General features: G+C 36.9%; 1 protein-coding gene across 1 annotated transcript; it reads right to left on the bottom strand.

Moving 5' to 3' along the window:
- Positions 1-1,226: 1,226 nt before the first annotated feature.
- On the bottom strand, positions 1,227-11,434 carry klhdc8a (kelch domain containing 8A). The gene is made up of 5 exons (XM_065259190.1): positions 11,000-11,434; positions 10,314-10,478; positions 7,948-8,166; positions 2,501-2,602; positions 1,227-2,412 (listed from the first exon to the last, which is right to left on the bottom strand). Exons 1-5 carry the CDS (start codon positions 11,373-11,375, stop codon positions 2,210-2,212), a joined length of 1,065 nt encoding a protein of 354 aa, XP_065115262.1. The 5' UTR covers positions 11,376-11,434; the 3' UTR covers positions 1,227-2,209.
- Between the last annotated feature and the right edge of the window lie 286 nt (positions 11,435-11,720).

Below are 11,720 nucleotides of genomic sequence, written 5' to 3'. Positions count from 1 at the left end.
AATAAATATATTTTGGACATAGCTGTTTAATTTCCTAAAGACTTTTTCACTATAATTCAACTGTGACATCCATTGTCTTAAAATACTGCATCTGAACTCTTTACTAACAATATTTTATACATTAAAGACCTCATGGGATCATTGGTGTTGTTTTCTTTGGGATTTTTTGTATAGTTTATGTCCCAGCCTGTTCAATCGTTCGACAGCTTAAACCGTGGACAATGATGACATTTGTTAAAATAAAATTATACCACGGTTCTTGCTATTGCAGATTTTCAAGATGATTTATTACCATTTATGATATGTTTTGCCAGAAGGGGATGATTGTAACTGTGAAATGCATTGAAAAGTTTCTTTGAACTGCTTTTAGGGCAACTCTATATGGGATCAGATCTAACAATCATGAACTATATGGAAGGCATATTACGGAGCTGACACTCGTGGGGTAGTACAGGCGACGTGTGCAGATATGTGAAGCTAAGGTTTATCCAAACAGTCACTGAACAAATGTTTATGTAAAAAAAGTCACTATTGGGGTCTGAAAAAATGCTACATAGCAACACTGCGACAGTCTCTGCTACAGGTAAACCCCGCCCACTTATTAACATAGAATTTGCATACAGGTTGACTTTGAAAATGAAAAAAGGAAAACTGTGAGAGAAAATTTACATTATTCATTAAGCAGACATAAAATGTCTGAGAACATAAAATGAATACTTGAACTTTACATTTTAATTAGATTTTTGTCACTATTATTGCGTGAGCATTAATAAGAAGCCTTTAAAAAATGTATTTGCAGTTTCTTTTTCAAGTTTGCCTTTTAATGTTCATATTGGCATTCTTGCCTTGTGATTTTATTGAAAATGAAATGGCAAAAGGGGCTCGGGCTATGGCCATCTGAAATCAGGGGTCGGTCCGCTGTCCTGCCCGCATAACCTTAAGCTTTCATATTTCAATTTGACAGAAACGATGCATTGTCACCATGAAAATTTAAATAAAATTGCATCTTTTCATTTTGGCGCATAGTTTTAATTTCCATTTTATCATTTTTTTTTTAAACTGGCATATGCCTTCCATACGTCTACACAAACACACAAAGTCTAATTTTGATTCCATGGGGTCTTTAAGGACAATATATATATATATATATATATATATATATATATATATATATATATATATATATATATATATATATATATATATATATATATATATATATATATATATATATATATATATATACAGTAACATTTAATATGCTACCTTAAATTGCTAATAATAACCTTGTAAACATTTTAGAAAAAGAATTGCATGTGTGTGCTACAGTTCAGATAATACTATCTAAACCTAGTTAAACATATTCACCATACAAGCCACCAAACTCTGCATGTTCTAAACGATTATAACTCACAGGGAGGTGTGCACAATAAACACCCTAAATTTGCAATACTAAACAATAATGCTAAAAAACAGCTGTTGATTTATTAGCAAATACCCTAAACATCTCAACAGAGACGACTATAAAGACACGACTGAATTCATTTCATTTCATTTCAAACATATTTCATCTCTTTCTGAAGTGTATTTATTCATTATTTTCTTGGCTCGGTGAATGTTTGGGCTTGTTGGCTTTAGGAAGCGGATTGTCGTTGCTGTGCGCTCTGTAAAAATGGCACGAACCCTAAGCTTCAAATACATCTGTGTTGTTTCTAACATTGTGCTTATTATGTGCAATCATCAGACGATAGTGTAGCTTATTCATATAAACAGTCTAGCATCGGAGAACCTTGTTGTACAGACGTTAGGCCCGAAACATACTCCATGCAAGCATGTGAATGTTAGTTATGCGAAATTTGATTTCATGCGTAGCATTCCAAAATATATCAAAATTGAATTCAAGATGCAATTTACATTGCAATTATACAGCAAAGGACCTCATGACTTCAAAAGGAGGCGGGGGAGAAATTTTCCGATGTGAAGGCAACATTTTGGCACAAACATTTGACGGTAACTCTACTGTCATCTCGAGGTTTGTTATCACCGAAGTAAAGCATTAACACACAACGTAAGAGACAGCTGGCTTACAATACCATAGCCAAACATTTGCATCTGTGTTTGCATACTTTGTGTTTCAGGCCTAAGTGTAACAATTACCCGATCTTCGAAGGCAGCTTTTGTCTCTCATCTAAATAGAAACAATCAGCGATTAAAGAATCTCCTCCTCTTTTACATATAGAATCTCATGGGCGGAGCTAGGGACTTGATTGACACCTCCCACCACCAATAGGCGATCACGGATCACGATGCTGGACGCAGAGCAACGAGGCGTGGCCATGGGTGACAGCCTCTCCCATTTTCTCTTATCGGGGTGGAAAGCTTCAGCAGTGTCCAGCACCGACGGCTGATGCCCTGAAGAAGAGAACAGATGTTTGGATGACACCAACTGTGACAGAAACACAATACAGTCCAAAAATGCATTGTGGTAGAGCTCACATACCCAGACCCCCTGCCACAATCATTCTGCCTCGAACTATTGCTGCGGCAAAGTCTGCTCGCTTAGTTTTCAAGGGTACGGTGTCCTCTGATTTCAGCCACAATCCTACAAAACAAAACGTATGTAAAACAATACAGTCAAGTGTCTCATTTATATGGCACTACAGCACCACCAAAAGGTGCCAATGGTTAAAAAAACGGATCCAATGCCATTGATTAAACCAGAAGCTAACATCTCTTAAACAGAGCAATGTTTCGAAAGCACCAGAGCTATAGTCAATTTACCTATGGCTTACTTTTATTAGTCTTTGCACATAAGATAATGTATTTTGACATTGAACATAATTACGCACTTGATCAAGTCAGATTTATACAAGAAGTGACATAAATTGAACAGGCTTACGTATGATTTCATGACAGCTTTTGCTAAGATGTGTTTAAAAATGTTTTGAGAGGAGTCACAAATAGGAAACTTTCCTGCAGATTAGAGTCGGCATACTTGTCGATTAAAGCTGACAGACTGTTTCCCATTTGCGTGATATAATATCTGTCTAATAACTAAGCCAATAGCTTGCCGTAATAAATGCACGGACCATTTCTTCAAAAGATTACCGGAGCCGAACACTTTAATTGCTTTGAAAAGGAAGTCGCTGCGGCTCAGATTTTGTGTTTCACAGATGTAGAACATTAATTTGGCATATTATTTACACTTCTCAGTCAACCTAATTTGCCCAAAAGCACAATCATTGGCAAAGATGCAGGAACAGCTGTTGAATACTGAAGGCTGCTAATGTGTTTACATTCTGTTTTAAAACACACATAATAAGGTTTTCCTAGTGTGCTCCCTACCCAGACAGCATTTGAGGGCATTGAGCCTCAGATGTGAAAATGCATTAAAGGTTGTAGATGAGAAAGAAATGTTGATTATGCTGAAATGTTGGACCAAACATATCTACAAAACACAGCTTAATAAACAAATATATGAAGAGTTCAGATGCAAAACCCTCTAAATGCAAGCTTTTTTGGCAAAATTCCACTATTTGGGCAAAACATAGTAATCAGTTGCAACATCACTAAAGATGCAACTAGAAACATTGCAAATGTTGAAAGTCAGATATCAAAAGTTATACAGTAAATTGAAGCACACATTAGGAGGCGTTGTGATGCATGTGGCTGCCACATTTGTGTTGTATTCAAGTCCAAGTACTCAGGTCATTCATTCAGTTCTTCTTCCGTGCACTTAGAGGGCTTTGCTGAATAGGATGTGGCGTAAACATACACTCACCTAAAGGATTATTAGGAACACCATACTAATACTATGTTTGACCCCCTTTCGCCTTCAGAACTGCCTTAATTCTACGTGGCATTGATTCAACAAGGTGCTGAAAGCATTTTTTAAAAATGTTGGCCCATATTGATAGGATAGCATCTTGCAGTTGATGGAGATTTGTGGGATGCACATCCAGGGCACAAAGTTCCACCACATCCCAAAGATGCTCTATTGGGTTGAGATCTGGTGACTGTGGGGGCCATTTTAGTACAGTGAACTCATTGTCATGTTCAAGAAACCAATTTGAAATGATTCGAGCTTTGTGACATGGTGCATTATCCTGCTGGAAGTAACCATCGGAGGATGGGTACATGGTGGTCATAAAGGGATGGACATGGTCAGAAACAATGCTCAGGTAGGCTGTGGCATTTAAACGATGCCCAATTGGCACTAAGGGGCCTAAAGTGTGCCAAGAAAACATCCCCCACAACATTACACCATGGCATTAATGAGAAATTGAACAGGTGTTCCTAATAATCCTTTAGGTGAGTGTATGTGACCAAGGCTGGCAAAATGAGTCTGAATGCGCACAATGTTATTTTGAGCTACAGCTTAAAGAAAGTATAGTAAATATTGATTTTGGTAGAAATTAAGCTTTTCATAAAAATAAGTACATTAAGCCCTTTTCTAGCGATCCCAATGCTCTAAATAGTCATTAAACATATAAAATGAACTTTATTTGTACGTTTTCTAAGAGCTGTACGTTTTCATAAATGCTTAATCTAATACAAAGATGCATCTCCATCCACATGCGCGCCTGACATTTTGGTTTTAAAACATGCAGGAATCAAAAAATAGAGTGCAGGACTTGGTGTTAAAAGAGTATTTAACTCATTCCCTGCCAAGCTTTTTTAAAAAAGTGTATGTGTAAGTGTATTTTCACAAAAGTTTCACAAAATGCCTTCCAGGAAAAATTATTCTATAAATGTATAAACATATATCAAATGAAAGAACAGACACTCTGCTTTCTAACATAGGCTACAATAAAACAAACAATCAAACAAAATGGGAAAAAATCTCTTTTAAAAACCTCTTCAATATGGGTAGGTTTCTTCAAAAACACAATATTTTGAGGAAAAAGCTGAAATAACTGCATTTTTGTTAATGTGTTTTGTTAGAAATCAGATTCAGAACGATGATCAAAACATACACAGATTTTTAAAATGAATTAAATTGTTTTTTTTTTAAATTGGGTAAGAGCGCCATCTAGTGGATAATAGCAGAATTACAGATTACCGTAAAAACTAGCCAGGAAAGCATCATTGGCGGGAAAATGTTTTCTCTTAATTGACAAGATAACTCGTCAATGGCGCGAAAAAGAGTTAAGATATATAAAGTTCGGGACCTGATTGATGTTAAAAGTGATAGTAAAAGCAATAAGACATAAAAAACGATCTTCCTCGCGCTGACTGACAGATCCGAAGCATGCACACAGACATGCGACACCGATATATACACATACACAGAATTACAGTAAAAAATTTTTTTGACAAGAATTCACTATGCGACAGATAAAATCGGTTATTTCTTAAATGAATGTTTGGTAAACTGTTGGGGAAAATTTTTCTTATAGATATTGATTTTGACTTTGTGTGCTAAATCTATTCGTTTTACGTTACCATTTTAAGGTATGGATGCAGTGACTTTGCTGACTCGATCAACTTCAAACAGTGGCCGGTTGCATAAACATAGCCGTGATGTTAAGATTGCATCTTAAGAATGAGTCTGACTAACTAGCAATAAATTAGGGCTAATCAGTCTCATTATTTGGATTTAAATTAGACCAATCTACCTTTCTATGCAACATACTTAAAACAGTTATGATCAGTCTTAAAGAAAAAAAATGAATGACTAACTTTTAAGACTAGTCTGAAAGGTTTATGCAACCGGCCACAGGTGTAACTCTGTCATTGTTTTATCAGATTCCAACAAATCAAACATCGTTTAGATTTTTTTTATAGAAAATGTCAAAATATAACTAACTCATTTTTGATTTTTTTTCATTCTGACTCATTTTCCAGGGTCACGTACTGTATACTTTGTGCCACGAGATATCAGTTAATGTCATTGTCTCATTTTTGACAAAGGTGGTGCTTAGTGCTTTTGCATCTGAACTCTTCATATATTTTTTTCACAGTTTTTGTGTTTACTATGCATTATTAAGGTGTATTGCATTATAATGTCAGACGGTTGGAACTGAGTCTTTCATGTATTGCACAAGAAGATCACTATTTGGGTGGCATGCAGAGTTGCTGTCAGTGTAGATCGGTTACTGATGAGGTTCTGTTTAAGTTGGGATGTAGCCACAGGGCAGCTCATTGAGTTCTCAGGTTTTCCCAAAACGAAATCATTTATTGATGTTTGACTGTGAATCTGGCGATTTGAATCAGGATGGAAACAGGAGTAATGAAGGGTCTGTCAGCTAAGGACAGGATATTGATTTCAGTCCATGGTGTTCAATGTCAATGTCATTGACCAAAAAACTCTTCTGAAGATTTCGGTAATGATGCTGTCAAAACAACTACAGTAGTACTGTTGTTTAACTTTACAAAATTGCATTTTTAATAATAATAAAAAAAACACTTCAAAGGGGACATTTTACAAGATGTCAAATAGATCTTTGGTGTCCCAGAGTGACATATGTGAAGTTTTAGCTCAAAATGCCCATAGATCGTTTATTATAGCATGTTAAAAATGCCACTTTGTAGATGTGAGCAAAAATGTGCTGTTTATGGGTGTGTCCTTTAAAATGCAAATGAGCTGATGCTGTGGTTGGATAGTGCAGATTAAGGCGCAGTATTATCCCCTTCTGACATCACAAGGGGACCCAACTTTCAATGACCTATTTTTTTCACATGCTTGCAGAAAAGGTTTATCAAAACTAAGTTACTGGGTTGATCTTTTTCACATTTTCTAAGTTGATAAAAGCACTGGGGACCCAATTATAGCACTTAAACATGGAAAAGGTCAGTTTTTCATGATATGTCCCCTTTAATCTGTTTGTAAAATTGGAAAAATTTATTACTTTGTGTTTACATAGCTAAATAAAATGAAGAATGTTTAACTTGAATGTCCCATACATTGTTAAAAATAAAGATGCTTCACGCTGCCATAGATTAGAAGAACTTTCATAAAGATTTTATGAAAATCTGTTTGGATACAAGCGTCTGCCTCATGCATGAATATATTTTGTTGCATTCAGAGAGAACAACACAATAAAAGTGTATTATTTATAGTCTGCATATCATTTTAAGGTAGAAATACAGTGTTTGTTTCTTACCCCTGAATAATTAGCAAGTATATCATGTCAAAATAAGTCCTTGAATAAAAAGCACATCCATCTTGCGTTCGAAATGGGATTTTCCCAGGATATATATATATATATATACGCCGCAACAGCCTGCTTTAAGACAAAAGAACAGATGGGCTTATCTATCTATCAGGATGAGATATGGATAAGGGATGACAATACGCTTCTGAATAGCATCATTTAACGCCCCCACCCTCATCTCCAGATCTTATCGCCTAGTTATATTAGATTGGGAGACTTGTACACTAGGGCTTTTATTGCCAGTGGCGGATTCGGGCAGAAGGAAATTAGATAGCGGGGCTTAATCCCTCACGTATGCACCTGTTGACAGACACATGCCCTGGTAATGGAATAATTATAAAGGGAGAAATGATTCATACACTACTGTACTATGTTCATTTATTTGAAGATGACCTCCTCTCTGCCCACGGACGGAGGAGAGAAACTTTTGTATCGCCCTTGGGGCCGAAAAAGTCTGTGCAATTTTCCCATCTGCTGAATCTGATTAGAAATGATCAGATTTGAGCGGAAACGATGGAGGGGAAGAAAAAGCGAAAAATCCTGGAGAGAAATCAATAACTCATTTCAGCAGGTTCTACATTTTGTCAGACCTTGTATCTTTCTCCCCCATTTTTCGGAGTTAATCCGAAAAAAATCAAATAAAAGAGAACGGTTATCAGTGATTACTAATATATATTTTTTTGTGTTGAAACATACTTTCTTTGCAGATAGCAAACAGCTCAAACTTTTTTAAAACTAAAAGAAAGAATGTGATTTTATGACGCGCTAACGATACGTCGTGCAAGCGTACCTTGGTTGGTGTCAAAGATGTTAACGTTCTTGGTAAACTTTGAACTTTGGTGTATTCCTCCTTGTCTGAGTCCTCCTAACCAGCAGAGACGCCCTGCGCTGTCCCATAACACCCCCGAATAAGATCTCTTGCAGGGCAGGCTGGGTAGAGTAGACCAGCTACGGGTTTCAATGTCAAAGACTTCAAAAGCCTTCACCAAACGCTTGCACTGACGTCCACCTGAAGATACAGACCCATGAGAAAGAAAAATGACAGATGAGATCTCTTTATTCTCTTTTTAATGTTTCTCCTGGACATTAATGAGATTAAATTCATATTAATCTTGTCCAGAAATCTCACAAATGTCTTCATGTCTTTCATAATAGATCTTAAAGGAGGGGTGCACGATCTCTGAAAGCCCCAGACCCGCCCCACACATATACGCAATGATGTCGGTTAGTAGACGCGCCCCTTACTGCTGATTGGCTTCAAGTGTGTTTTATTCTCAGCCCGAATCTCTTTTCAAAAGCATTTCTCAAAAATCGTGCACCCCGCCTTTAACAATGCCAGAAACTGAGCTCAGAATATTACTGGAAATTTGAATATAAACACAACAATGTCTCATTTACCCGAATGCATGCAGATTATTTTAGGTAATCTGCAGTAATTTTACAGCTCCATACCAGTGGCGGCCGGTGACTTATTTTTTCGAGGGCGCACGATGCGAAGCTCGTCACAACATGTATTTAGCCTGTCATGTGTGTGGTTCCTCATTTCAAAATTTGTGAAAAATATTTTAAAAAAGGAACCACACACATGGCAGGCATGTTGTGACAAACTTCGCATCAAGTGCCCTCGAAAAAATAAGTCACCGGCCGCCACTGCAACCATGGTTTTCAAAAACCATACTTACACCATGGATACTGTACTAAAACCATGGTTTTGCTAATAGTAATCAATACACATATTTTTTCAACACGTTTACCACAAAAAAACATGGTTAATTTTTGTAACAGGTGTCTTGCGAGTATTTTGTGAACGTGAGCGTCTCTTTTATCATAAACCATTTTCGACACGTGTGCAGCAGGCACTTATTTTGACAAGACACATGATGCACATGGTTCACATGAAGCAACAAACACATATTTTGACATGACAAGCAACACACATGACACTCCGAAAACATATTTTGAATTTGCGCCCCTCGGAAGAGAAGTCGCCAGCCGCCACTGCTCCATACTCTTAATGTATTTGAACTCACTTCTTAGGATTTTTGAATTGTTTTCAGTAAAAATTATTTAAAAATTCTTAAATTCAGATGCTTTTTCTTGATTAGCAAAATGACCCAAGATTTTGTGCAAAAATCCCAATGGGGTAAGCAAATTTTTCTTTAATTTTTCTTGAATTTAGTGTTTAAGAAAAATTTTCACGATTTTTTTGCTTACCCCATTGGCAGATTTTTTGCTTGTTTTATGCACAAAATCTGTTAAATTTGATATTTTTGGTCTAAAAACTATACTTATTTTCTTGGGTCGTTTTGCTTAAAAAGAAAAAGTATCTTAATTTAGGAATTTTTAGAAAACAAGACAAAATGCGAAGAATTTGTTTCTTGAAAATAATTTTTTTTTGCAGTGTGAGACCAGACTTTCTTACTTATATTGTATTGTATTACTATTTTTGTCTTGTTTTCAGTAAAAAAATCTTAAAATTCTTAAATAAAGTTGTATTTTCTTGATAAGAAAACTGACCTAGGAAAATAAGTCTAGTTTTAAGACAAAAAATATAAACTTTAAGTAAATTTGTACCTAAAACAAGCAAAAAAAATCTGCCAATGGAATAAGAAAACTTTTCCTGAAATAAGTTTACATTTTTCATAAACACTTGATTCAAGAAAAATTTTCTTATTCCATTGGCAGATTTTTTTTGCTTGTTTTAAGCACAAATTCGCTTAAATTTGATATTTTTTTGTCTAAAAACTAAAGTTATTCTGAGGTAATTTTGCTCATGAAGAAAATGCATCTTATTTTAAGAATTTTTTGACATTTTACTGAAAACAAGACAAAAATACTAAGAAAGTCATTTTTTTGCAGTGTGATACTTAAATGAAACCCAAATGAGAACTCAATATAACTTGAACATGAAGCCGCCTTCAGACAATCAATCAGTACACAATAATGTTGTGCTATTTTGTGAATAAAAAATATTTAAGGGCATCTCCAAAGTTTTGTTCAGACTAAACAAACCAACTTCTGGGGACCATTTTCACAAGATCCTCCCGAAAATATATCTCTACAGTGGGTAAACCCACATGCACTGTATTTTCAAAGTAAAATCCTCTATTATGCACAAGGACAGATAACAGATACACAAGGATGCTGTCAGCAAACCTGCCACGTAAATCTTGGAGCCCAGTAGGCAGACGCTGGTGTCGTATCGAGGGGTGGGCATGGGCGGCAACAGTGCCCAAACGTCCTTGCGAAGGTCGTACTGTTGGAGAACACTTCTGGGCAGGAGGTCGGCTCCCATTCCCCCAACAGTAAGAGCTCTGCCATCTGAAATGAATAAAATAAAGGGTTTTACTCTTTCTTTCACCTTAAATGTCAAACACACCGTAAATAAATAACACCTTTAAATATCCTTCAGACAGGCTAAAAGCAAATTGACCGCTAGGAAAGGTGCTGAAAAGATGACTGCATTATTTCACATAACACTGATATGTTTTTCAAATATGAATTTCAAATTTTTGCATTGAAGATTGCAGTTTATGTCAGAATAAATGGTCCTTAGCTTTCATTGAGGCAGAAACCTTTCAAAAAGTACACAATAATAGTTCATATTAGTACCTCAAAGGTACCAAATGTTTACCTAAATGGTACGGTACAGCCCCAGTGACAGCTAGGGACCAAAAGTACAAGTTTAATTCACCACAAGTCAACACATTTGACAAATGCATAAATGCAATTCCCACCCAAAACGTCCTTTTGATGAATATTCTGGAAATGTCAAATTAAAGAAGTGTAATGGGAACATCATTAGCCCCAAGTGCAATTACCATTCTTCTGTTTTTATCTACCTTTAACAGTGACCGAAAGTCCCATAGATGCTTCTCTGAGCGAACACCTCTTCCTCCATTTGCCTTCATCTGTGTTGTACACCTCCACTGCCTTTAGGGGGCGCTGATCCTTTCCCATTCCTCCGACCACCAGAAGCTGTCTGCCTAAGACAGCCACCGCTGCCCCTGCTCTCGGCGTTGGCATCGAAGAAAGACTTATCCATCGGTCTACCTCCGGAGAGTAGCGCTCGAGAGCGCTGGTGGGTCGACCCGAAGCATCGCAACCCCCTACCATATAGAGCTGCCCACCGACATCAGCCAACGAGTGATACACGCGGGCACTGGAAAGAGAAGCCAGGCTCTGCCAGTGAAACTCATGGGCCGAGGGCACCGTCATCGCCCCTTACCGACCGGCACGGTTTCTCGATGAGACGTCCCCTTGATAAGCCGTCAATAGAGAGGCCCTGTAAGACATCAGAGTAATTTGCTTACATGGCCGACTTTCTAAATACAGCCTGCATCCACAATAGCATTAATGTTTAGTATTCACAGCTCTCCTGTATCCACCGAGCCAATTCATACAGCAATCACTACAATGTGTACAGCGATAACAACATTTGCACGTTGCATAATGAACGCTGAAGTAAAAATAGCCTTTATATTCTCATGCTGTCATCACTGTTCCCCAGACTGACGAAGATGCGATGCTTGAGAAAGTGTATGAGTGGATCAGTGTATTGAA

The sequence above is a fragment of the Paramisgurnus dabryanus genome, chromosome 14 (assembly GCF_030506205.2).
Source record: "Paramisgurnus dabryanus chromosome 14, PD_genome_1.1, whole genome shotgun sequence".
NCBI lineage: Eukaryota > Metazoa > Chordata > Actinopteri > Cypriniformes > Cobitidae > Paramisgurnus > Paramisgurnus dabryanus.
Note: the sequence above shows the minus strand (reverse complement) of the source record. Positions and strands in the feature narration are given on the sequence as shown.

Excerpts from the sequence above, each read along its gene's own strand:
- klhdc8a (XM_065259190.1), bottom strand. The coding sequence starts at position 11,375 with ATGACGGTGCCCTCGGCCCATGAGTTTCACTGGCAGAGCCTGGCTTCT. Across the intron at positions 8,167-10,313 it reads CTCCAAGATTTACGTGGCAG|GTGGACGTCAGTGCAAGCGT; the intron begins GTTTGCTGACAG and ends CTGTATCTTCAG. Across the intron at positions 2,603-7,947 it reads CATCTTTGACACCAACCAAG|GATTGTGGCTGAAATCAGAG; the intron begins GTACGCTTGCAC and ends TTTGTTTTGTAG.